Genomic DNA, 27035 nt, shown 5'->3' with positions numbered 1-27035 from the left:
GTATTATAAACATAATTTATTTGAAGAACTTAGAACAGTTGGAAACAATGCACAAGTAACATAAGCCTGTTTAATTGTTTATAACAATATAGATGCTCTTGATTTTTTAAAAAATCTTTTGCATTTTGAGGCATGAGTGGGGGGTGGCGGGTGGGGGGGGGGATACCACACACATATATATTGCCAAATGATTATAGACGGTGTTTGTTAATTTGGATGAATCCACTCTTTCTTTCCTTCTAAGAGTCTTTTCATTTATTCATTCACATATGGGACATGTGTTTGTTCCTAACCAATCAGCCGAAAATAAATAAAATCACACACACTATTGACTTACAAGAAAGCTTTCACTTCCATACATTTAGGAATTTTAATTTTCCAAAAAGGTTTTATTTTTCAAAAAAAGGGGTGTTAAGATTTTAAACACTAAAAAGGTAAGGGGGAGAGAGAGAGAGAGAGAGAGAGAAAGAGAGAGAGATCAGCACATTCTCTGCATAGTTATCTGGAGACTTTACAAAATGTGGTTTCTTTAAAAAAATTACAATAATAAAATAAATTCCTTGTACGGAATTGTTCAAACGTCATTCAAGCAATGGCAGAAGCTCACTGGAACTCTCTAGCTGAAGAGAGTTCTCTACTGTGGACTTTTCAAATGAAAAGAGAAGAGGGAATAAGGAAGGCGGCAGCCAGGGCTCCTTCCAGGTCACACATGCGTTGCAAAGATCTGCCTCTAGCCCTTACTGGCTGCTTGCATGAGCATCCTTCCTTCCGTCCCAGAAGCCTGCATCATGCACAAACAGGGCAGGGGTTTGCAAAAAGGAGCCTTGGATGCATTCTTCTTTCAAACATTTTCCCTTGACATAGAAGAAAAACCAAGACGAAATATACTGTTTGTTTAAATTAACGTCCATTGTCATTATTGCTATACCAAAACCAGAAAGAGAAGCCAGTGGTTTTTAAAACTGATCTATTTGCCTTGATTTTTTTTTTAAAAAAAGAACAAAAACAAATGTACATACTTGAAAAAATCTTTATACATTAATATATATATATTTATATACACACACACACACAGAGAGACACAGATATCTGGTTTCGCTCCCACGATGAAGCTTCTCCCCTAGTTTGGTACATGGTCCACTTTGTATTTGTCAAGAAGCTGTTTTTTCAGAGGCAGACATCCCAAAAAATATAATCATTGGCACGAGACACTGACACCCCCCCCCCCCTTCCCCTTTTCTGAAAGGTACTTTTCTCTCAATCGGATTCAACAAGGAGTGGCATCTCCATAGAGAAGGGTTGTTCTCTGTCACAAGTCTACCAGATTATGCAGAAAAATCCCAAGAGACATGGGGAAAAAATACCAGTCCCTGTCCACAAATGAAGGTGGCTTTTAAAAAAATACAGCAATATTGTGAGAAAGGTATGGGGAGGAAGATACAGAAAGAGAAGCAGCTCAGTCAGGCTTCATCAGAGAATGGATTTTTGGACCTAATTCTCGAAGTTTAACTAGTCATGACTGGGAGGTTTGTTCATACATCTGCATTTTTAAAAACTACAAATAGTAGCAGGGCATACATTCTTTCACCTGGGCCATTTCCACAATCTCCCAGCCAGGGCTGCTATTTGACAGCAGGGAACCTTTATTTTTTCTCAATAGGACAAATATCAACCCCAGTAAGTCTGGGAGAGATCCAGATCATGGAAATTGCACAAAGGGAAAAGATTAAAGCTACCGTACTCTTCCCTCCAAACCAGAACCCTAATCCAAACAAGCCCTCCCCCTCCCACTGCTATCTCCATTTAAAAGGAGCTTTCTTGGATATGTCCTTACCAGGTCTAGTTAAGACCACATTAAGGTAATAAAACTCATGTTTGGATTGTACCATTTCAGACTGCAAGTCTGCTCAGGTAAATGCATGCTCCTCAGTACTTACCAAAATAAATAAAAAATGCTCATTTTCTGCATGCAAGGCTTGTGTGTGTGTGTGTGGGGGGGGTGATAAGGAGCAGCATTTAGTCACATAAGGCTCCCTTTATGGTCTGAAGTGAAGTGGTACAGTCCAGGCATCACTTTCCAGCTCAATGAGAACTGGGAATTACTGAGAAGCAGTAAGTGAAAGGAACTGTAGATAGAGACGTGTTTCATTCAAAAGAACATACGAAAGAAAAGCCCTCACCTATGTGGGGTAATTACAAATTACCTTGGGAAGAGCCTGGAAGCATTGGATGGATACTGGTATATATAATGGGATACTGAAAAACAGCTGTGAAGAAGAAAGTCATGCTGGCCTCAGCATCCCTCTCAGCAGTGAGAGAAGAGGCGCCAGCACTGGGATGCTCACCTTGGAAAAGAAAGGTCTGGGAAGGCACAGTCTCTCCTGAATTCCCAGATATAACCAATTGTTCGAGAGTGTCCCATATGAACACTCTGGTTTCCAAAAGGGCCTAGAACTTGAATTAAGAGAAAATGGATTTTTAACAAAGTCAGCACTGAGTCTCATGGGACACCTGGGAAGAAGCATGTAAGGCATATTATGAACGAGCAACACAGAAAAGATAAAGAAAGGCAGGAGTGAGCGACTTTCCGACTACCTCTTACCAAGCCTCAGACCTTGGCATACTGGAAAAAGGAGGCCAGACCCTGTTCCTAGTGAAATTAGGAATGCTTATCAAAAATTCTGCAGGAGGTGGAGTTTGGCATGAGACAAAACTATCAATCAAAGGTAAAGCTATGGAGCCCTCCTGTTGTTCCATGCATCAGACCCTGTTGCTGGCTTTTCAGACTATTGCGGTGAGGCACTGAATGTCATATGGTTCTAATGTATGCCCCCTGACCTGGTATAAGAAAGATGTTTGGCTCAGTTACCTTAAAAGGATATTGAGGATCTGTCATTGAAACTAGAATCAAGAGGACCACATGGGGAAGAAGCCTGTGCAAAATATGGAGCAGGATCCAGGCCCCATCCCTTGCCATTCAGTGAGGTTCCAGGACAAAGTGGAAGGGAAGCACATGGAATCTTCATGCCATTTGGAATCTTGCTACTTCAAGCCATTTGTGATGCCTCAACCGTTGTGCTTCCTCTGGCATCACTCTTTATTAAGCTGAACAATCTTCCAGCACTAACTGGAACATCAACAGAGGTTATAATTCATCCCCCTCAAGAACCACACACCTTCCTTGTTGCAACAGGCTGTGGTTGAGTACATTTGGTTTGCACACAAGAAATGGCTCCAAAAAGCAACAAGACCCCTGCCTGTACACAGCAAATAAACTCTTGCAAAGAACACCCTAATCTCAACATAAATTGAAGGATGTACCTCTGCTTAGGGTGGCACTGTTCATCATATAATTTTAAAAGATTCTGCTCTTGGGAGGGGTTTTGGCACATAGAACATCCAAAAGATAGACATGAGAGAGAAAGAGGGAGAGCTAAGTGACGGCAGCAACCAAAGCCCTGCAAGCCAACAACAATGAATTCCAGCTACGTACAATTGCAACAAACATTCTCATTACCTTAAAGAATCACATGCACTTAAGTCAACATCCAAAGCCACCAGCTCGGGTGACCTCAAAGCCTATGTACAGAAAGAAGGGCTATTTTACAGCTGGTAGCAACTTCTCCTAACAAAAGGAACAGGTGAGCTGCGGAAGGGGGAGTTCTGTAACCATGCTGGCAGTAACTGTCACAACAAAGGTATATCCATTGCCATACGGTCTGGCTTCTGATTCTGCTTGGGAGTTTCGTTTTTCACACAGAGCTCGATAATGCTTCCTTTTCTTTTTTTCTATTTGTAGGAAGCAGCAGGCCACTTCAGAGAAACTGCTACATTCCTTTTACTGGTATTTCATCACACAGCGACGCAAGTCTGACACGATGCCCTTCTAAAGACCACCAGAATCTACCTTATTCTTTGAGGCATTCGGTTCTTCCTTGGACTGTAGGCGTAGGAACCCTGGCTGGAACCACTAGCCAGATCCAGAGTAACTTAGTTGTGTCATCATGCCTAAACCTCATAGATTTCCAAGGATTTCAGCTGAATATCAACAAGATTGACAGAGAAAACCTGTGTTGAGTTACCCTAAATCCATTGCGTTCAATTGCCTTAGACTGGAGTCACTCTACAAGGGATTGGCACTCCACAGCTAACCTTCTCTGTATCAGGGCCACTGTAATACAAACAATACATGTGTAAAACTGTTCTTGTTTTTTTTGTTTCTAGTGGAATATGTGAGGATAGTTAAGTCCAGACCGAACTCGATGCTGGTTATAGGTCAGAGTGGTCCCATATGTATTTTTGGTGATAACCCTGGAATGTCAAAACACAGATAACAGAAACAGAATGTGGCATGCGTGCGTGTGGGAGAAACGCTTCACCTTGAGGAAGAAGAGACAGAGGGTTATTCCAGCAGTCCACATCTTATTTTACTGAGAATCTTTCTGCCCAAGATGCGGCAGCAACTGTATTGATTTTAAAACACTCCTTCAGTCTCACCTAAGGGGCACACACATGCTCTTGAAAGGCTGCCTTTTCAATCATGTTGAGGCCTGTTCACGGATTATGAATCTGGGATGCAAATCTTCTGTGTGCCGAGCTGTCCTAGATAATAAAACAACATGGCTGACAGTCTGAATTCTCATGCCAGCTCCTGGGGTGCATCTCAGGTCTCTCCTAGCGTGCCACATACCATCCCTCCATCTGTCCATCTGCCCTCAGGGTACAGATTCCTTGGCTTAGAGACTGTCATCTAACAGGCCAGCGAACTGCAGTTTACATTTTGCTCGTCTGTCTAGATGAGGGGTCAGTGAGCTGGGTCGCTGCTGCACCAATTGCCAACGGGTCCAGAAGCTGGTACCCGAATCTCTATTCTGCCACAGTTTTACTGCCTTTTTCCTGCCAAAGGAGACGGTTTGGGGGCATTTAATACACAACCAATGCATTACAGATTTTAATGAAACAGGCCAGTTGTGGCTTCTAGTTGCTTTTTCACACAGGGCTAAGATGGCCAAGGTTGGTTTCTGTTGTGTATGCACAAGCTTGAAACTATGCTCAGGCAGCTGCTCAAATGCCAGCAGCTATTTGAACAGCTTCTGACACAGCAGGATAGATTCTGGCATGCAAAGTTCCTTCCTGCGGAATTCAAGGAAAACAAGTGACTGAAAGAGAAAGGGCACACAGAATGCTCTGGCCAGTTCATGAGGACTTTTAGGACCAAGCTGCACGTTACCTTTAACTGCATATGACTTTTCAGGAAACACAAACAAAAAAGAAGGATGGGGGTGATCTCTTCTGGCTTTCTTTCCACTCAAAATCAGATACTTTAGATACAGGTACACGTAACCTTTCCCCCCCCCGCCCTTCTTCCTGTGGGCTGAAAAGCAACTTGGGAGGACAATTTTGAGTGAAAAAATCATCCAGAAGGGACAATGTTCAGCATACCATCTCCCACCAACTCCCCCGGTTCTTCTCCTGAAACAGAGGTTGCTTTTGGAGTTTGGAGTTTTGGAGTTGCTTTTGGAGAAAGAGTTTCCAACAGAAGATGTTTGCAGCTGTGCATAAATGTGTAGTCTGGTTCTTAGTCTAAACTTGTGAAACACTTTCTTCACACACACCCTCCCCGCTTTCACCAGTGAAACATCAATCAACATTTGCTATGATTTACATCCACTAGACAATGGGGACTAGACACCAAGTTTTTTAAAAAAGAGAGAGCGTTTGATTTCTTCAAGGATTACTCAGTGCAAGGAGCTTGCAAGCTCTGAAATGTGCTTACTAGGTCAGGAGACTGGATTAAACCTTTGATCAGAAATTGCTGCTAGCAAACTCACCCCTCCCCCAGGATGGCAGACACCTGGAGAAGCAGGTAGAGGGCTGCAAGAGAGACCCAGGCTTTGGAGAGCTCTATGGACTTTGCTAATTTGACTTTGCTAGAATCCCCCGCAGCACAATCACAAACTTTAGTTGGGGGGTGGGTGGGTAGGAGATCGGGGGCTGCAAAACAGCAGAGAATCCAAGCAGAGAATCATCTAAGGATGCATTATTTTATGGCTAAGACAAGAAGACCCTGCAAGGTCTCTTTACCCTGCTTGACCAGAATTACATCCTACATTGACGCAGGCCTGCAGAACTACTCGTTCAGCTGAGGTTTGCCCAGCCGCAGTCTTATGCTTCAGAGGCACTAAGGAGCTTCAGACTGGGTGACGAATGAGATGCAATCGCGTGGGAGGAAAAGGATCGGAGGGCTTGATGGATTCTTCAAAGGTTATGTGGAAGACGAGGATTACCTGGGAGGGAGATGAGCTACAAAGGCCCTTAAGGGACTGGCAGCATGGAATGAGTGAGGGAAGAGGGACTGGGGATCCAGTTGCAGGTCTAAAAATACTGGTAATAACAGGCTCTCTTTATTGGGTTGAAAGACTAGACTGGAAGACAAGCCTGCAGTCCACGTTCTAAACATCACCCTGAAAAATGCATACATCAATACTAGAACCACAAGCTTCAAAAATCAAAACCTTGGACAGGTCACGTGGGACCCACCCAAAATTTCATTTCATCCTTCAATAACTCTGCAGAGGGCAGAGAGGTACCCAACCCAAATCCTGCAAGTCCCCCAGAGTAGCCCAGCACATCCAACACAACTTCATACACGTCTAAGATCTGCAACTTTGCCCAAGCCAAGGGGACAGCACTAGGCTGTTAGTGGCACAGCTGCCTTATCAGTGGCACAGAAGAGAGCATCACAAGTACATGGAAAGATCAAGTGTCCAGAACACAAGTAGGGTACAACTTTCCCTGGAGTGAAGCCGTCGATCTTGGTTCTGGGCAGTGGGATCTGGATATGAAAAAGGGTGAGGAAGAATTGTGCTGGTTTAGAAAGAAAAGAGAACGGAAGCCATATAAATCCAAAAGGCATCATTCTATCACATGACCACTCCAGTCAATCATAGATGAGCCAAGAGCTCAGAAGACACAGAGACTGCAAAGCAGCCTTTATCACTGTCGGAGGCAGCGCCGTCATTCCTTCTGATTGTTCCTAAGAGCAGTTTTGGAGCGAGGACAAACTCCAGAAGGCAGATGGCCCAGTGGAACAGGATCCCTGGTTTTCACTTGGCTTCATAACTGCTGTGTGCCCTTTACGTCACTCCTGGAAGGACTTTTTTCTTCATCTAAAACCCTGTCTGCTGCACCACAGCCAATTCCACATCAAGAACGAAAACTGTGACACTTGGTTAATCCATGATCTATCCGGCCTTTTCTAAACAAATACAGCACCCATGGCTGTCCTCAATTAACAAAGGGCCTAGTACCATCTTCAAAAGGAAGGGCAAATCCGCACCCCCCCCCCAAAATGAGTACACAGCCCAGCCTGGCAGGTGCTCTGGAGGCTTCCCAGGATGCTGACTCAAAGTCTCTCATGAAACGCAGATGGCCCAAGCAGCAGCATAAAGTCTTTGGCAGCACATTCCACTCCTAGATCTATAAGTTCTCGCCTGGCTGGTATTGAGGCTCTGTGGATGTGAAGTAGTCCTCCAAGAAAGCCTGTAGGTATTCAAACGTAGGCCTTTCCTCCGGATCCTTTCTCCAGCACTGGCACATCAGGTCATGCAAAGACTCTGGGCATTCTGGAGGGCAGGGCATTCGATAGCCACGCTCCACTTGGTCTAGCACTTCTCGGTTCACCATGCCTATTGTTTTCACGAAGAAAGAGAGAGAGAGAGAGAGAGAGAGAGAGAGAGAGAGAGAGAGAGAGAGAGATCAGTCACCAGTACTGGGTGACCTTGGGCTAGTCACAGCTCTCTGGAGCTCTCTCAGCCCCACTCACCTCACAGGGTGTTTTATTGTGGAGATAATAATGGCATACTTTGTAAACCACTCTGAGTGGGCATAAAATTGTCCTGAAGGGCGGTATATACATTGAATGTTATTATTATTATTACTGGTAAAGCATATGTGATATATATCTCAGTAAACTCCTGTTAGAGTCTAGGCTCAGTCATCGTTCAGTCAAAATATACAGAAGCAAAGTAAGAAGAAGAATCCACATTTAGCTGAGAGGCGTGGTAGGATACAACCTAATAATTCAACCCCAGTTAATTCAGTATGCTTCTTTTTGTGATTCAAGAGAGCAGTTTAAGAAGCTCTCATCAAATTCAGTATAAAATATGTGACCCATTTTCTTTTTCTTCAAAGTTTTTCCACTGCCAAAACACACAGCCAGAAACTTTCTGGGGAAGTTGTCACACCCATTGTGGTGTGATAACTAGTGAGGAAACAACAGCCACTCCCTCTCAAGGCCCAGTTCCATACCACGTTTATAACACACAGTGATTTGATGGTCCATATCACATGGCCAGTAGCCCCCACTCCTCCATCAGGGCCACAAAGGCTGGCATGACAAACCATGCCAGTTTGGTGTAGTGGTTAAGAGCGCCGGACTCTAATCTGGAGAACCGGGTTTGATTCCCCACTCCTCCACTTAAAGCTAGCTGGGTGACCTTGGGTCAGTCACAGCTTCTAGGAGCTCTCTCAGTCCCACCCACTTCACAGGGTGATTATCGTTGTGGGGATAATAATGACATACTTTGTAAACCACTCTGAGTGGGCATTAGGTTGTCCTGAAGGGCGGTTTATAAATCGAATGTTGTTGTTGTTGTTATTATTATTATTGTGTGACCACCCACAAGAATTAGAATACACATCGCTTTACTGATGTGATGTAGAACTGGACCATGGGGAGAGCAAAGCAATTTTTCAGAGGCAACACATCTGTTTGAATCTCTGAAGGTAGATGAATATCTGCTACAGTAATCAAACTATGGGGAGGTCCTTTCTCTATATGAGGCACAGCTGAGCCAGAGTCATGTTATGGTTAGAGTGTCAGACTAGGATCTGACAGACCCAGGTTCAAATCCCCACTCTGCCATAGAAACTTGCTGGGAGACCTTGGGCTAGTCATACACTCTTAGCCAAACCGATCCCACAGGGTTGTTATGAGGATAAAAACAGAGGACAGGAGAATGACGTAAGCCACTTTGGTTTCCCATGGGTAAGAATGGCAGGGTATAAATGAAGCAAAATAAAATAAACTAGTGTGGAAGGTCTCAGTGTAGATGTATATCATCTGTTGGCAGGAAAAATAATCTGTTGCACTTGCCCATTCATAAGTGATATGCAGAGGATGGGCAATGCTATTCTTATTCCTCTTAAGTCCGCCCCATTACTAAGGCAATCTTGCATCTGTGAAAGCTCTGGTTTTGCTCATAATTTTGGGACGCAGAGGTAAATGAGCAGGCTGGGCATTGCAATAATGGACAGCCATTTTGAAGTCACAGCTGAGCTTCACTCGTAGTGATAAAATGTTCCACGAGGGGGAACATTTTCATTAAACAAGAACATGACCTAAAAATCAGAAAGCATTTATCTGCTTTTTGTCCACATCATGGCCATTAATGAAAGATCAAAGAAGATTCTGGGTTTTAAGTCTTTAGGGAACTATGGGAGTCCTCAAGCTAGCCCACAATGTAATATTTTTGGTCATTAATTAGAAGCCTTTATTTTCTGCCCTTCCACCCTAAAAAAAGATGCCTAGGGCTGATCACATTATATGTAAAACACCAGAAAGTACAACCATGCTGGCACAGTTTAAGAATAGGCAATCTGCCAAACAAAAGCAGTCTCCAATTTCCAAACACAATCAAAAGAACCGCCAGCAACATTAAGCACACAGAGATGCCAATGGCACAAACAGTGATCAAATGTCAGTGTTCCACACTTTCAGAGCCTGGACACGACTGAAAAACAACGTACAAAAGATGACCACAGAGTGAAGACTTACCTGGATACGGCACTCGGCCCTTGGTGGCTAATTCAGTCAGCAATATGCCGAAGGACCACACATCCGACTTGATGGTGAACCGGCCATACAGAGCAGCTTCAGGAGCAGTCCACTTAATGGGGAATTTAGCACCTTTGTAGGACAGACAAGAATATACACAGGCTCAAAGGTAACACCTACATATTCTTTAATTGAAGCCGCCAAAGAGATGACAGCAAGATCTACCACAGCTTTTGCTAGAGTTGCGAGCCCCCATCTGCTGTCCCTCACTGCCACTCACCTGGCTGGGAGGGGGGGGACAGAGGAGAGACAGGTGTGCCCGCCCAGCTGATGACATCATTTCCAGCACAACCTGGAAGCAACTGGTCATGCCAGGGCCAATTCAGTAAAAATCAATCCAGGTAAGTATCAGTAGCCCCATTGCCCCCCCCCCAATACCTCTCCCCTGTTTTGAGGTGGCAGGGGGGGGGACTTGGCAACTCTGGCTTTTGCATTATTCTAGATAGGATGCTGCTTTACCAACTGAGAACTCTGAGCCGCCATAAAAAGACTGCTTAGTCAGTAAGTTACTGACTAAGGGAACCAGTGTGGCAATGCCCATTTCCACACACATTGAATAATGCACTTTCAATGCACTTCAGCAATCCTTTGGAAGTGGATTTTTTGTTCCACACATGGAAAAGCAGTTCCAAATGTTCACTAAAGAGTACTGAGAGTGGATTTTCCAATGTGTGTGGAAGCAGCCATAGTTGTTAGACTGTCGGGCTAAAATCGGGGAGATCCAGATTAAAATCCCCACTTTACTTTGGAAGCTCGCTGGGTGACCTTTGGCCGCTCACACTCTTATCTAACTTACCTCTCAGGGTTGGTGTCAGGATAAAATGGAGGGCAGAAAAATGATATAAGCCACTTTGGGTCTCCATCAGGAAGAAAGGCCGGGTATAATAAAAGTAAAGTAAATAAATAGACACTACCTAAAACCAAGTCTTCTTCTGTGCCCAAGCAAGCAGAGAAGCAATGAAACAGCACAGCAGTCAAACCTTGAAATACTTGCAGCATCTGCAGCCATGAGGGAAATGCTCACAGGCACATGAGAGTGCTTTGCAGTTTGTCTTGACAGAAATTTCCCGCTTCACTCTGCATTGCTGATTCCCAACCCGACTTCCTGAAGAAGTGTTTGCAGTGGGTTGTTTCCCCCAAATAAGTAATGCAAGAAAGCTTGATCCACCCATACCTTGCCTAGCTGTGTATTCATTGTCCTCAATCAGTCGAGCCAGTCCAAAGTCAGCCACCTTGCACACCAGGTTTTCACCCACAAGGATGTTTGCAGCTCGCAGATCTCGGTGAACGTAGTTCATCCTCTCCACATACGCCATGCCAGATGCAATCTACAGCCAGCCATCCCAACACACAAAACAACATTGAGAAGCTGGGTCTTTTTGATGGCAGCACACCATTCAGGAATCCCATTTCCCCTAGCTGCTTGCCTGTTGCCAGATCCTATAAGCTTGCAAAGTTTGGTAAAAGTCTATTTGTTCATCTGGGCTTCTTGGTAAATGGCTTAACTTTATAATTGCTGTTTACTATCTGTTTTATTGTTTTGCATCTCTGCCTTGGTGGCCCTTTCGAGGGCAGAAAGACGGGGTATAATTTTTGTAAAATAAATAAATTTTGCTAGTCAGTTAATTTATACTTTCCTTTTTATTATTCAATTCTGCTCTGCTTTCTACATCCACTTTAATTTTATTGCTCTGCTGTCTTATACGGGGGGATTTGTTTTAACTTTAGCCTGAATTACTCATAGTTGGCTCATGCTGCTTTAGGAGTGCTTCTGCTGTAGTTTTAGGGGTTAGGTTTAACATTCATTGCATTCTGATTTACTGTGAGCTACACCGAGAACCTTTGGACTGAGACAGATAAAACCAATAATATGATGAAAGAATATTGGGTTTTAATGAGAGCGATCACTATGCCTTATCAGGATTTGCTCATAAAGGATTAGCCAAAACAGCTTATATTCTAGCCAGGGCAGATGCAGGTCACCAGTGAAGGTGGAGACAAAAAGTTATAGGCGAACGCTTGTGTGTCCTCCATATATGATGATGTCACTTCTGGGTTATGCCAGAAATGACAGCGCTGCATCTCCTCCCCATTTCCGACCCAACGGGCCACTGAGCAGTGGTAGGGGAGAGAATTGCCATCAGAAGACCTTCCACAAACTTGGCCATCCTAAGTGGTGTTGATTTGCCCTTTGCCCCACTCAATACACTCAAAACATGGGGGAGGGGAAGGCAGAAGGTCAGCAAGAGGAACTCTGTTGAGGAGACCTTACGCTAGTTCAAACCACCACCCATGAACAACATGCACTGAAAGAATTCCAAAGCAAGGCAAACCGAGTCAGTCTGTACCTGCAGCAGAATCTCATGGTGCAGTTTTTCTAGCCAGGCTTCTTTTGACTATGAATGGCATGTTGGAACATTTCTACTACAGGGGGAGGAGCCTTCCCCAAACGCAGAATGCTAGCATGTTGGGAAGATGGGTTCTAGGGTAGCTTCCTCTCTGTGGTTTATGACAAGGAGACCTGTTTCTTTTGAAGAGCAGCACTTCCCTGTCTGTAGGCCAAAGTTACATCAGCTCACAATAAGGTTGCCAGCTCTAGCTCGGGCAATTCCTGGAGATTTGGAAGTGGTGCCTGGGGAGAGAGCTCACAAACAGAATCCACCCTCCAAAGCAGCCATTTCTTCTGGGGGAACTGATTTCTGTCACCTGGAGATCAACTGCAATTCCAGGAGAACTCCAGGCACCTCCAGAAGGTTGGCAAGTTAGCTCACAAAAGCTCCACTGTGCACTCCTGTGGCAGGTGTCTCTTGGCTCTGAAAGCACCTGGTGTGTCACACTCACCTGAGCTGCCATGTCCACCAGCTGGGGCAGCCTCAGATACTTGCCCATCTCCCCTTTCAAGAAATCCAGGAGGCTCCCTAGGGTAGAAGAAAACAAGCCCCCTTTCATCTTGTGGTTTCACTCTTTTTGTACTGGGAGTGGCTTGCAAGCTGGCCTGGGTGTTTTACACAGAAAGGTGGAGTGAACATGATGATCTTAAATATCACAGAAACACTTGCAGGAGTCTCTGCAGAAATTTGCTCCTCTTTTAATCCCACAGAATTTGGCAGAAAGGGAGGACAATTCACATGCAAGAAAACATTTGGACTGGATCAAGAAGCTGTTTTAAAAAGTGTGCAAAACATTTAAACTATAAATGTTTCATCAGATGTTCTCAAATTTCATGATTTGGCTGTAGTTCTCTGTCCCAGAGACCTTTGGGCAAGTTAGTACTGGCGTGGCATGTTAGATGCTGAATTTTGACTTGGCCATGAGCCAGAACGGCCACATGACCTCTTCAGCATTTGCCCAACACTTCATGAATCCGCTCAACCTGAATTTATGATGCATCAGCTTGGTTGTGTGGATTGGTCCTTAGGTAACACAAAGCTGACAAGCTTGGTTGTGGTGGTGGAGGTGCTAATTCCAATTTTATTCAAAGGGTAAAACATAAGGGAGAAATATGCTTTCCAGCCCACCCAGCTTGCTCAGGAGGAAGAGAGTAGCACAGAACAGATTCATTCCCTTTGGCTCACACATGACCGTTAGCACCCAACTGCACACCTTTGCACATGTATTCCGTTACAATGTAGATGGGCTCCTCTGAAACCACAGCATACAGCTGCACCAGCTTCTCATGGCGGAGTTTCTTCATGACCTGAGCCTCTTGCAGAAATGCTTCGGGAGACATCGTCCCGGGCTTCAGAGTCTTGATAGCCACCCGAGTGGTGCCATTCCAGGTGCCTGGAGAAGAAACAGAAGGAGATCAGCAAGGCAGCCTCTTTGCTTGGAAGTATGGAGTGCACAGGCCCTTTGGAAACAGCTACAGTCTTCTCCAAATCAGAAAACACTTTCAACATCAAACCTAGAGCATAGCTATAATACAACTTCAGACACTTCCCATTCATCACTAAACTGCCAGGAAGCTGGTACTAGTTTGTCTGCAATAATATTGGCCTACCTCATAGGGCTGTTGTAAGAATTACAACCAAATATATATGATATAGATCCATGCAACAATATGATCTGCCTGAAGAACTCAATGCTTCAATTTGATTGAAATGCCTGGTAAATGAAGTGCCAAGTTCTCCAGAGCAAACCTGCCAGTTGTAGCGTAGTGGTTAGATGGTATGATTATGATGGGATAGGCCCTGGTTCAAATCCCACTCTGCATAAAACTCACTGGGTGACCTTGGACCAATCACACTTTATCACTCGCCCTAACCTACCTCACAAGCGTCAGGACCATCATTGAGCCTCCCACCGGTCTCCGGTATTGGAGCGCAGCTCGTGTGCCTGTCTGTCTCCTCTTTGTATGCTGGAGGCAGGAATGTGTAGAACCCTATATCAGGGTTTTGTATATATATAATTTTAATTGCTGAATTTTATTGTAGAATCTGCTATGTAATAGTATTTTATGACTGTTGTACCCCGTCCTGAGCCCACTTGTGGGGAGGGCGGGTTAAACACCGAATAAACTAAACTAAACAAGGATGTTGTAAGGAAAAAATGGAAGAGAAAAAACCATCTTCATCTCTTGGAGGAGGGGAGGGATAATATATACTAATTCAATCATATTTAGAATTGTAAAGTTACACCTACACATTTATAGTGTCAAAAGCAAAAAAGCTGAATATCAAGTCGGACCGTCTCTTTGGGAAACTGAGGCTAAGGACCCGCTAGGAATTCTTACCCATCCACACTTCTCCAAAACAGCCTTGCCCAAGCTTCACCTCTAACCGCAGCGATTCTCGCGGGATTTCCCAGGCATCCTTTGCCAGGCCTTGCGTCTGAGGCTTGCTGGTTGGACAGACATTGGTGAGACGGTGGCACAGTCCATCTGCATGCTCTGAGAAAGAGAAATGGGCACAGCTGAGTAAGTTCTTGTGGAATATTTCTGAAGACTTCCAGCCCCTTCTTTCTTTCTTGAATCCCTCTGGAGCTTCTGTTTCAGTCTGACTTAGGACTCTTTGTTCTAGAGCTCCATGCTATCACATTTTGAGGCTCCGGTTAACTGAGGAAACTCCAGGTGGCATATCTTATCTGGCTTTGTTCCACATGAACACATGATACTATGTCAGACCACTGACCTATCAGGGTTGGTATTGCCCACTCTGACTGGCAGCAGCTTTCCACGGTCTCGGCTAGACATCTTCCACGCCACGTACAACCTGACTGCTTTAACTGGATATGTCAGGGACTGAGCTTGGGATCTTCTGCAGGAAAAGTAGATAATCTACCACCGAGAAATATCCCTTTCCTCTTTCACTGGCGAAACGATTGTACCCATTTATCCTAAAAACTCCATGAGATAAGTTAGGATTGGAAGACTGGTCACCCAATAGATTAGAGGCTGAGTGGGAATTTGTGACGATTAAGGAAGTACTTAAATGGGCACACACATCGAAACACCTCATAAGATGCCTAGGACCAACTTTCTTAGAAGGGTTTCTTACCCTAAGGATGCTATGGAGACAAGAACTTGAGGACAACAGTGATTTCCAAAAGGAAATGTGTCAGTGCTTAGTCTTCTTGGGCAACTAACCTTTAATAGCCAGAAGTTGTGCTTATTCAACAGGAAAGGAAATACATGGTGCATAAACTCAGGGGCACTCTTCTCTATGACTACTTCTAGCATCTTTCCATGCTTAGATGTGAAAAGTTTAAAAAGCACAATAGACGATGAGCACAATGAGGAAGAGCTCAATGTCTTCTTCTGACTGTAACACCAGCATCAGTTCATAGTTGCCCACCTTAACGCCATGCATTCAACATCTGCCATATCCTTTAGCACTCCACACCCAACATGTGATGAGGAAGAATAGAAACACACTCACCATACCTCTTGCTCACAACTGAGCACAAAAGCCCCAACCCTGCCTACATGCATTTGTCCAGTGCCTACAAATGGCACGTACATATGTTTCATCACCGTGGCTGGGAGTGTTCAAAATGCAATGTTTCTGATCACAGATACAGAGCCTCTGCACATTCAGTTTGCACATGCATAATACATAATGGGCTGTACCTATGTTTGGATGAGGGTTCATAGTTAGGGGCAGGTCCTGTATGCTCTGCTCAGCTGCCCAGCCTTGTTCATTTAACTTAAGGAACTTTCAGCAGAGACAAAGGATTCCAAGGAGCATCCTGCACCATTAGAAGGCATTGCTGACACAAGACTTACTGGAATAATAAGCCACCAGCTGCTGAAGGCTGCTGAACTGCGTGCGGGAGGTGATATAAAAGCCACCGTTGTCCAGCTTGCGGATCTTGTAGTGTTTCACGTTGAGGCCCTTGGCGTTGTCGAAATCAGAGACGGAAAGGCAGTAGGCGCCTGCCAAGAACCAATGCTCACAGGTTAGCTTGCACACTCTTCTGCCTAAGAGAGACTTTAGGGGCAGTATTTAACACGGCTGACTTTCTAACTATAGCCTACCTATGCATTCTTTAAGTCTTTAGAATATTTCAAAAAACATTCACAGTATTGTCAGATTTTGATGTTCAAGGAACAAAGCTGCCCAAGGGGAAAGTGTATGGACACACTACTGGTTTTATTGGCCTAGTCTTGTAAGACAGGAGAACAGAGAGGAAGCCCCTACATAAAGATCTATCAATGCATCCATTTCCTTGTGGCAATTTAAAATTGGGAAATATTGAACGTTTTCTAGCAAATCTCTTGTGCTCAAATGCCTTGCTGCCACGTCAATAACAGAGGGCTGCAGTCAGCAGGATGACAATTTCACAGAGGGCAAGAGACTGGGGAGGGGGGGACATGCAGTGCGAATTACCTTTGAATAAAAAAAGCCGACAGCCAGGCCAGGTCTGTCTAATTATGGCCTGTAGCTGGATCAGCCTCCACTGTGAACCTGTCAAACCTCGGCAGCTAATTTGTGGTGGGTTAACACAGAGAACAGATATAGAAGGACCTTTGCTGCAGCTCCTCCAGGGGAAAAAACAGACTGCCAGAAGATCTATAGGGAAACACATTTTCTTCCTTCACTGCTAATGCAATGCTCCAATTATATAGATTGGAGGAATTGCTGTTAACTTGCCTCGAGTGCCAGCTTTTGGACATTACATGGGAACTGGGATTATTAGGCAGGTTTTTCAAAAACAAAGAAATTCGGTGTTTGGAACAGGCTTTTCAAAACAGCTCCTGACTCCTGTCTCCAGTTTCCCCACATGCTGCCTATTATGCTGTGAGAACAGTGCAACAAAGAACAAAAATACTTATTCACCAAAAGAAACTCTGAGCAAGATGTAGACAATGTACAAAATGTGTAAAGAAAAACACTAATTTTTGTGTGGCTTGATTTGTGGCTGAACACCCTGCTGAGTCCGGCCAGGAAGGTTATCATAATAACATTTGATTTATATACCACCCTTCAGGATGACTTAACACCCACTCAGAGTGGTTTACAAACGATGCCATTATTATCCGCACAACAAAACACCCTGTGAGGTGGGTGGGGCTGAGAGAGCTAGAAGCTGTGACTGACCCAAGGTCACCCAGCTGGCTTCAAGTGGAGGAGTGGGGAATCAAACCCGGTTCTCCAGATTAGAGTCCCGCGCTCTTAACCACTACACCAAACTGGCTCTCATAGCAAACAGGCTGAAATGCAGAGCAGCCAGTCCCTGCTGACTCATTGCTGCAAACTGCTGTAAAGCTGCCATAAAGCAACTATTGAAAATGCGCTAATACAATAGGGGCTATGAAGCAGCACACTGGCCACAATGAATGACCTGGTCAAACTGGTGCCTAAAGTTGAGGAGTGATTTGGGGACCTTTGTTAAGCTTTAGAAAACATTAGTAAAACAGGCTTATGAAAATTATTAAGGACTTCCATGGCATTTTAAAACAGGCAATAACAATAGACCTGAATGCTATTGGGGATATTCAGCCAGTGTAGCAGCAGCTCTATGAAACAGCTTTAGGGAGGGGAGGGTGATTTTGGCCTATTCCCCCTTGTGTTGCAGACCACCAGGTGTGATTTCAAGGCTGCAGTGAGAGGGAGGCAGCAGGGATGTTGACACAACTTGCTGCTTAAGATCCATTGAATTTATACCCCACTTCTCTACTTCTCGGAGAAAAATAAGGAGGAACCTCACGCTTTTTGAGCCTCCCAGTATCAGAAGAATAATGATCCACCTAAGGGACCAATTTGGTGATTAGAGAAAGCCAACCCTACATTATGGGTAGTGTAGTTCCTCCTGAAGCCTGCTAAGAACCATGCTGGCATACAGGGATGCTTGCTAGTACTCAACCTAGGCAATCAAAAGTCTTCTACTCAAGTCGGTTGCTGCTTTCTTTCTCAGAAGAATCATTACATTCCTTTCTCTTTGTCATAGTCATAAAGGACACAAATAGTGGGATACATTCTTTTTACTGTATTAGGTCCTCTCGATAAAAGTCACTCATCATCACCACTGATCACCAAGCAAAATGTTGCATACAGAGAGAAGGCTGGCTACTGAAGCACCATAGTCAGGGCTAGGTCTCCTTTACAATTTTGTTTCTTATTTTGTGTACCTTTTGTGAGTTTCACTTCTGCTACTGATGCAGAGGGACTCTGCATTAAGCAGGGCACTGAAGCCCATCTCTGAATACTGGAGATTCCAGGTTGGATCCTACAAATGGCAAGCAGAGTAGCACCTGCAGATGTGGATCTTTCCCACCAACCTCTTCCCCCAGGAGCCCTTCTGTGAGTGCTCCAGAAAGCTGCTGCTAAAGAGCAACAAAACAAGATCTGATGGGGCATGATGGGGGCTGCTCTGAAACAAGGTCTATGAAGCACAGTCTCTCCTTGCTTCTTCACCAGTGGAGTTTCTGCTGATATCAGAAGCATCGTCAGTGCAACAGGGAAATGGGGTAATGCTGCCCAATTCCACCTCTTTGCATGGACCTCTGTGCTCTGTAGCATTTTTTTCCATGGGGTTCCTGCAACTCCAGCCATAAGTGTGTTTGAGGTCTCGGAAAACTACTGTTGGAAAGAGGGAAATGGATGGGAAAGATCTGTGACTGCAAGCATCTTTTATCCATGGTTTGTAAGATCCAAGTCCTTATTTAGATAGCCCCACAGTTCATGAAATCCAGCAGAGATTGCTCATCTATGCAGTCTCAAGGACTAGAAAATTTGAAATGACGCATTGTGAGCTTTTCAGGCACTTGATTTTGGCACACCGACCATGCACAACAGGAGTGTGCTGTACCTGCAATACTCCCGATAAGCATGGTTGCAATTTGGTGTGAATAGGTCAACACATTATTTCCCAACTTCAGTATGCATGAACAGAACACTGCATTTTTGAGGGCACATGTACTGAAGTTGTATACACATGAAAACATACACGCATTGCCCTATTCACACAACCACATGCATTGGGAGGATCATGTGCAGCATACACTCCCATTATGTGTCATTGGTGTACCAAAAGTAAATGTATCTGAAAAGAGCTTAGTGTACAAGCAAACCCACAGAGTGCCCACCCATCCCTGTGATTTTTAGCATTTCACGACAGAGAAACACAAAATGAGAAAGTAATCAAAAATAGAAGGTGCCACAAATTTCTTAAGCAAACTCATCCTATGATGCATCCTTGGCCAATTGCTCACAAAGGTTTATCAAATGACTTGGGAGAATTTTCAGGGAGGAAAGCAGAAAGAATTTTTCAATTCAATATATTTGAGGGATACCATGTCCTATAAAGACGATCTGTCACGGCAAAAATGGCCTTGTGCTCAACCTGGTCGCAGAGTCCCCCTGCACGTACAAATAACAACTTGACCTATTCCTATATGATGGCTGCTCATTGTGGTAGCCAATATCCACTTTGGACAAGCCCGCTGTATGAATATGGAATGGGTGGGCAGAGGACATTCACAGCTAAACTCTTGCGCTTTGCAGTCTTCTATTGTTAAAAGATGTGTGTGCTGAAGGAATCCTACATCTAACCAGCTCCCGTAATGCTACACACACTAAAACTCCACAACTCCGCTCCCGTAAATGCAACAACAGCCACCCCTGGCAGCACAGAAAGGAAGGAATGGCAGAGTTCCCTGTTGCCATTGGTTACCCAGCTATTCCCAGCTCAGTGACCCAGTTTCAGCACCATTCTCTTGCAAAGAGGACAGCCACGAGACCAGAGACTCTCTGTGTTTACATTAGTTATTTAAATCCCACCCAGATCTCCACCAATTGGCTCAAACATTGGTGGTGGTGGTGGTGGGGGACTGTTTAAGTGACTGCTGATAAAATGCATGCATAAGACAGGGATGAGGAGAAGATTATGAAAATGACACATGGGCCTTTTGTTTTAAAAAAGGAGCCATTAAGGGTACTGAACTTGAATAAAAGAAGCTAAAGAGACTGCACCAGCTCCAAGACTTCAGTCAGGAAAGTTAGCAGCACACTACCTGCATTTAAAGCGAGTTTTCACATTATTTGCAAAAGAACGGCAGCTGTAATTTAGTACCCTGATAATGTACAATATTCAGTTTCAGTGACTATAGATTTTTGCTTTTTGCTACCTTGAAATGGGTGCTCAGGGTGACACCACCTGGTGCTTTAAGCTAACACTTTCTAACGTGTGAACTTATTCCAAGTTGTTTTGGATGTGGGAGAAGGATCCCTAACTAACTATGATCCTCCTATGAGCCCTCACCCACAGAGGAGGTTGGCTGCTGCATCCCTACATGATTTACTGTTCTGGTCTCATTTCTCTCCAAGCAGGACAGCTAACCATCAATTTACACACACACAATTGTCTCTCGCTTTTCTTGAAGTCCATTTGAACCACCTCGTCAGTCCCAACAGAGTGGCATCTCTGCTTGCGCTAATGACTCTGGTCTTGCTTTCTTCCAATCAGGAGGCACACTCAGAACAGTTATTCATTCAGATATACAGGGTATGGGCTCCTCTGAGGGTGGATAATTCTTATTTCAACAGTCTCTAAAAACAAGTAAAGTGTATCTCCAATTCAGAAAAGCTTCTGTCGTCTTCCAGAAGTTTGCGAACAGACTTCTAGAAGCTTAGAGAATATGGACTCAAAATACCAGTTTATAGGCCATGCCCTTTCCAGTGATACTTATTTTCCTCCACTAAATGCCCATTACCTTTTGTTGTCTCGCTCTCCCTGGCCAAGAAGGTCCCTCTGGGATTCTCAGGATTGAGTAGGAGCCGTTCAGACTCTCGGCGGGTTATTTTGCCAAAATACCACCTGCAATAGCAGAATACAGATGAGCAAGGAGAGACCTGATAATCGAGTTAGCCTGCTCAAGTACCTTTGGTTACTGCTAGCTTCTTTTTTTTTAAAAAAAAGGAACACACACACACACACACACACATTCGCTTTCCAAGTGCTGAGCCCTAGTGCCCTCCCCCTTTGTGTGTGTGGAGAGGAACAGCATCCTTAACTGGCCTGGTGTACAAAAGATCAAGAAATTGTGCTGCAAACGGAAAAATTTAGATTTGCAATGCACAAGTGTAAGACTAGGAGACAAACAGCTGATTTATATATTGAGGGAAAGCATGGGATTGTATGGTCTCCCAAGGCAGATGGGGGATAATATGCTCCCCGATATCCTTGAAAGACTAGGGTGGAACCTTTTTTCTTTCCTGATATGTTAGCTTTCTATGTGCAAGGAACTTCTGACGTTGAGAAGCAGTCAAACATACAATCTTTCAGGTGTTTCTGAGGTGGTACTGCCCTATCAGGACAGTACGGACATGCTTCTTTCCTGAATGTTGGAGCTGAAATTCTGAGCATTAGTACTCTGAGACAAAAAGGCTTGAAACAATGTAAGCAGTTGCTGTTAGGCTCCAAAAATAACAATATTCGTAGAGGAGAACTAACTATCCAGCTACCTTGAAATAATACACAACTTGCATTCATGAATGAATACACAACTTGCTCAACTTGTCTGTCAATTTGGACAAAACAAAGCATGTGCCACATCACATAACTTATGGAGTTCATTGTCACAAGAGATAGTGATAGCTGTTGGTTAGGGTGGGGGGAGGATTTGACACTTTCACAGAGGATAGGTTTATTAGTGGTTATTAGCCATGATAGTTCAATAGGAATCCTTCCATGGATATAGGCTGCAAACCTGTGAATGGATGTTGCAAAGAAGAAATAATGGTGGCAGGGCAGAGGAGGGCTTTGAGCCTCTGCTGGAAACAGGATTCTGGACTAGAAAAACCCTTCATCCAACAGGGTTCTTCCCACAGCAATATATAATTTGCCCAATCACTTATCCTCAAATGAAAGCAAACCTCAAATGCAGCTAATCTTGCCAAGGGATGCTGGACTCCTAATTTCCTTCATCTTGCTGCTCCCCCCATGAGAATTCCAGACTGAAGCTAGTTCAGGGGTTACCAGAAAGGTTCTCCTATCACGTGGGCCCCACGTTGTGCTTGTGTGCAGAAATATTCCTTCCTTGGTGTTTTTCTAAAGGGGCCTGAACATCCATAGCCTCTTTTGTGTATGTTGTTTCCACCAAGATATATGCGTGGGAAAACAGCTGATATAAAAGAGCTCATTAACAGACATTTCTTCCAGTTGTAAACATTAGCTTTTATGACCTGGGGGTTCATCCACAGAGGAGTCTAGTTTGCCCTGGCTACAAAAGTTTTACTGTAGTAAAACCTGTTACAAGCAGACAGACGCTTCCCAAAATTGCCTTGGATCCAAAGACAGTAAAAAGGAAAAAACAGACCACCAACTACAGAGCCTTTTTGTAACACTGCGAGCTGGACTGTGTGCAGATGTTTAGATGGGTACTGCTGGATTCTGAATCAGCCCTTCTGAGGCATGCAAGTATCCAATCCACAACCACACATACACATTTAGTCCTCAATTATGGTCATATCAAGGAGCATCTTGCACATGTGTATGAGCTCTCACAGATAAGTCATAACAGACGAAACTGTCATGTTTTCATGGCCGAGCACAGAAAACTCTACTAGTAGAGAGACCAGTCCCTATGCCAGTCATGAAGGCAGCACAGCAAGACCAGTTATAAAGGAGGAGGAGGGTTCTGCATACCTAAAGTAAATGTTACTTTCCTCCTCCAACTAGAGTTGCCAGGACCCCACTGGCAACTGGTAGGAGGTGGGGGGGGGGGGTTACTCACTTGTGCATGTATGTGGGCTGGTTGACGACACCACTTCTGACATGACCCAGAATTGATGGCATTGTGCCAGGGCCAATTTCTTAACAATCAGCCCCAGACATGACGTTTTCACTGTGTTTGGGGACAACTGTTAAAGAATTGTCCCTTGCACGATGCCATCATTTCCAGGTCATACACAGGCCTGTTTTCCCAGTCCTGCCTCCTGCTGATCAGTTAGTGATTGGCAAGAAAATGCCCTAATTGCTGGGAGATTTCCTGCTATCAGTGGGCACCCAGCAAGGCTACCTTCAATCCCTCCCCCACGCGGCAGGAGGCCAAAAATAGGCAGACTGAAGACGACACCTACAGGGCAATCAGGCTGGAAGGAAAAACTCCTCATAGTCCAGGAGTAGCATTTGGGTGGTGGCATTTTGGGCTGCAGGGAGATGGGGAGAAAGTCACATTCTATGGGCAGAAACTGCATCCATCTGTGGAAATGCTCTGGCCAATTCAAGCCAATGAAGCCGTGAAAATATGCCTTATAGTGAATCACTGGTCCATCAAAGTCTGTATTTACTATTCAGACTGGCAGCAGCTGTCCAGGCTCTTCAGAAGAGGCCTTTCACATCCCCTGGTACTTTCAACTGGAGATGCCAGGTTTTGAACCTTCTGCTAGCCAAGCAGACCACTGAGCCATGGACCTTCACCTTAAATGATCTATGCTCTTCCCTTTGACCAGGATTAAACCTTGGTTTGGAATTCTCGGTCTGTAAAGTATAACACAAGCCATAGTTTGTCATACAGCTGTAATGCCAAACTATAGCTGGCTGTGAAACCAGAAATCTTTCCTTAATTGGCTATGCATATAGGAGGAGCAGCAGAATACGAATGAGATCATGGATCCCCCAGGGATAAGCCATGGATGTGAATGATGCCGTTATGTGAGAAGTTACAATGTGTGAAGGCTTATCTGTACAAATGTGCATGTATGAACCAGCCCAAGGTCTCAGACTCAGAAATCATGTGATGGAGAATTATATGTAGAGGCTCGAGGGTAGCAATGACTGGAAGATTTGGCAGAACCATTGCACTGTTCTTTTAACTGTCTAAAAGATTTCAATTACTCTTCAGCCTGGATGGAGTCTGAAGGTGCGACATAGTTACTGGGGATGTAGCCTTTCTGACCAGTGGTGAGGGAATGAGCCAGCCACCAATCTCCTTCCCTGGAAAACACAAAACAAAACAGTTATCATTATGTGTGTATCTCTGAAATCAAGACAGGTCAAGTTTACTTCCCAACCCACTGGTAGCCTAAGGGCCAAACTACAAGTGACGCCTGACACTAGTTGGACACTTGTCAGCTTCCCACAAGTTTTGATGGGAAATGTAGGCAGCTTGGAGGAATGTTGGACAAGTGACAGTTGAAAAGTCCATTGGACAGCAGTCGGAGAGCCAACCTGCAAGACCAGGACACCTACATTTCCCATCAAAACTTGAGGGAAGCTGACAAGTGTCCAACCTGTGTCAGGCGTCACTTGTAGCTTGACCCTTAGTTTCTCCCACTGATCCAGATTTTCACATCCCCATTGCTTGGATCAGGGATGGACAGCCTATGTTCTTGGGGCCCTCTCTATTCTCCAGGCACTAGTCTCGGGCTAGATCTTCCAGCCTCCACATGGATGGCATGTATCTATAAGAACATTGGCATCAGATAGCACCACAAGTGCATTTGGATGGCAAGAGATCATTAACTAGATGCCCCCTGCTGTGTTCCTGAAAGATTCATCTACATCCCAAAAGCCCGCTCACCAATACCTGTCTGCATTCCCACCCATTCACATTACAGCAATATTATAACTTTTATAAAAACACACACATACGTTTGTTGCTTTAAAATCTAGCTTCAAAAAACATTTTTACTTACACCTTGATCAATATTTGGTAGGGTTATTGGGGGGAGTCATCCAAAAGTATTTTATTGATTATGCGCTTACTATACTGTTATCCTGCCTTTCCCCCAAGGAATTCAAGGTTTATGGTGGTTCTCTCTCCTGTTTTATCCTCACAACAACCGCATGAGATAGGTTAGCCAGAGTGACTGATCCAAAGACACCTAAGTGAGTGAATACCGCAATTCCTTTGACCCTAAGCTGTATGCCACCAGCTTGCCATCCCTAACCTGGACAAAAAGAGGGGGGGGGGGACAATAAAATTCTGAACCACCAAACCAGATACGTTTTGTAGTAAGCTGATGCATAGTTTCCACAATCTATTTCAGCCAGAGTTTCTTAGCAGTGAGTTCTAACAGCCTGTGACTATTAGGTATGCCAGTAATGAAGATCAACTCCTGCAAATAAGGTGGTCCCCATAGCAACTGAGCTGTGTCATTATCAGAGATTCCACAGCTGGCACCTTATTAGTATGGTTAAGTGACAAATAACAGAAGATCCTTTTAAATAAGGCATTTCCTTATTTAAAAAGGCATGTCAAGTACCCATTGAAAATACCTTTGGAGCCCTTTGAATCTGAACCAGATCTGGCTGCTGTATGAAGCATTGGAAGTCCAAGAGAGCAGGGGTGAAAAGGGGTGGGGTGGGAGTGGAAGCAGGCATATAAACAAAAAAGAAAGATTGTGATAGTAAAAAGGACCAACACATACGCAAAGTATGCAATAGCATAAAAGTAACAGTAGGAACTAAATATTAAAGCACGTACATGCAGCCTGGGGGGGTAGGGTGGAGGGGGAGTGATCAGGAGAAATTATATCCTGGAAAGGATACAAACATGTATCTTTTGAAGTCTGTTGAAGAAATGCTACTGAATTACGTAAGCCACAAAGAACAGGCACAAAAAATGTTTTACTGAACCAATTTCTGTTGCTGGAGGAATATACAGCCTTCAAAGCTGCACGGAACTCTTCAAACAGAATGTGAAAGAAAGTGAAACATCAGAGCCATATTTAATAAGACTAGCTTTGGTTCCTAAACACAGCTAAATACAGACGTAATGAGCCAAGTCTTGGAAGTAGCTAAGGGATTAGGAGCTAGCCAGAGCCCTGCCCTGCCAGTTCCTTCTTAGTGCAAACTCCCCCTTCCGCCCTTAACAAAAGTAAGACTAACCGGCTTCTTCCTCTTAGCTGAAACTAGCTTTTGAAGGTGGTTAAGCAAATCCTGATTTTGTCATAACTATGATGAATTTTGGTGCACAAGAAGAGGGTTTTAGGACTCTTCTCTTGCATGTTACTTCCCCAAGAGAACTGCCCCTCCCCAAGTCACTACCGTCCCTGAGAGGCTCAAAAGACCATGAGACTGTATGTAGCATGTTGTCCCATACATGTCCTAAAAGAAAGTTAGTGCACGCTGTTACGAGTGCTGGACTGGGGAGACTCAGGTTCAAACCCCTCCCACACCAAAACGCGAGACTCTTCTTCTCCTGAGCCACAACACTGCTCCACCAATTGTCTGCTCTGATGGGCAGCAGCTCCAGAAGGAGGCCTTTCCCACGGTCTACTACCTGATCCTTTTTTAAAAAATTGGAGAGGACAGGGATTGGACCTGGCAAAGCAGGAGCTCTTCCACTGAGCCACAACTGCATTCCCAGCCTCCTTTCTCAGCCTAACCTACCCCATAGGGTTGTTGTGACAGTAAGATGAGTGAGAGGAGACACATAGGAGGAAGACATGCGGGTGGAGGGGAGGCATACAAGGGTAATAGAATGCTTGCTCTGTTTTTGGACTCTTGTTAAATGGTATGGCTGCATCAAACTAATCACTGGTGTGGGTTTTCTTGTGGCCACCACGGATCCCATGTTTGAAATTGGGGCACATGTGTGTTTAGAACCATTAGCAGTTTGCTCTTATGCACTAAGAAGAATTTGTTGAATCACAGAATTGGAAGGGGCCATACAGACCAACCCCCCTGCTCAATGCACGAACCATCTAATGCATCCCGGACAAATATTCATCCAGTTGCTTCTTGAAGTCTG

The 27035-nt window shown here is 44.4% G+C and overlaps 1 protein-coding gene across 1 annotated transcript in view; it reads right to left on the bottom strand.

Annotated features, from left to right (window-relative positions):
- Window positions 1–370: 370 nt before the first annotated feature.
- The window catches only part of SRC (SRC proto-oncogene, non-receptor tyrosine kinase), a 123837-nt gene continuing 97172 nt past the window's right edge, over window positions 371–27035 (bottom strand). Inside the window, exons 5-13 of the mRNA XM_054979807.1 lie at window positions 24176–24274; window positions 21051–21154; window positions 16122–16271; window positions 14631–14786; window positions 13502–13681; window positions 12740–12816; window positions 11073–11226; window positions 9839–9970; window positions 371–7688 (exon numbers count right to left, since the gene is read on the bottom strand). Of these exons, the coding sequence (XP_054835782.1) occupies window positions 7480–7688; window positions 9839–9970; window positions 11073–11226; window positions 12740–12816; window positions 13502–13681; window positions 14631–14786; window positions 16122–16271; window positions 21051–21154; window positions 24176–24274 (1261 nt within the window). The 3' untranslated portion in view covers window positions 371–7479. The remainder of the gene's footprint in view (window positions 7689–9838; window positions 9971–11072; window positions 11227–12739; window positions 12817–13501; window positions 13682–14630; window positions 14787–16121; window positions 16272–21050; window positions 21155–24175; window positions 24275–27035) is intronic.

The sequence above is a fragment of the Eublepharis macularius genome, chromosome 5, assembly GCF_028583425.1.
Source record: "Eublepharis macularius isolate TG4126 chromosome 5, MPM_Emac_v1.0, whole genome shotgun sequence".
NCBI classification, from domain to species: Eukaryota; Metazoa; Chordata; class Lepidosauria; order Squamata; family Eublepharidae; genus Eublepharis; species Eublepharis macularius.
The sequence above is the reverse complement of the archived record's forward strand: the minus strand, read 5'-3'. Positions and strand labels throughout refer to the sequence as shown.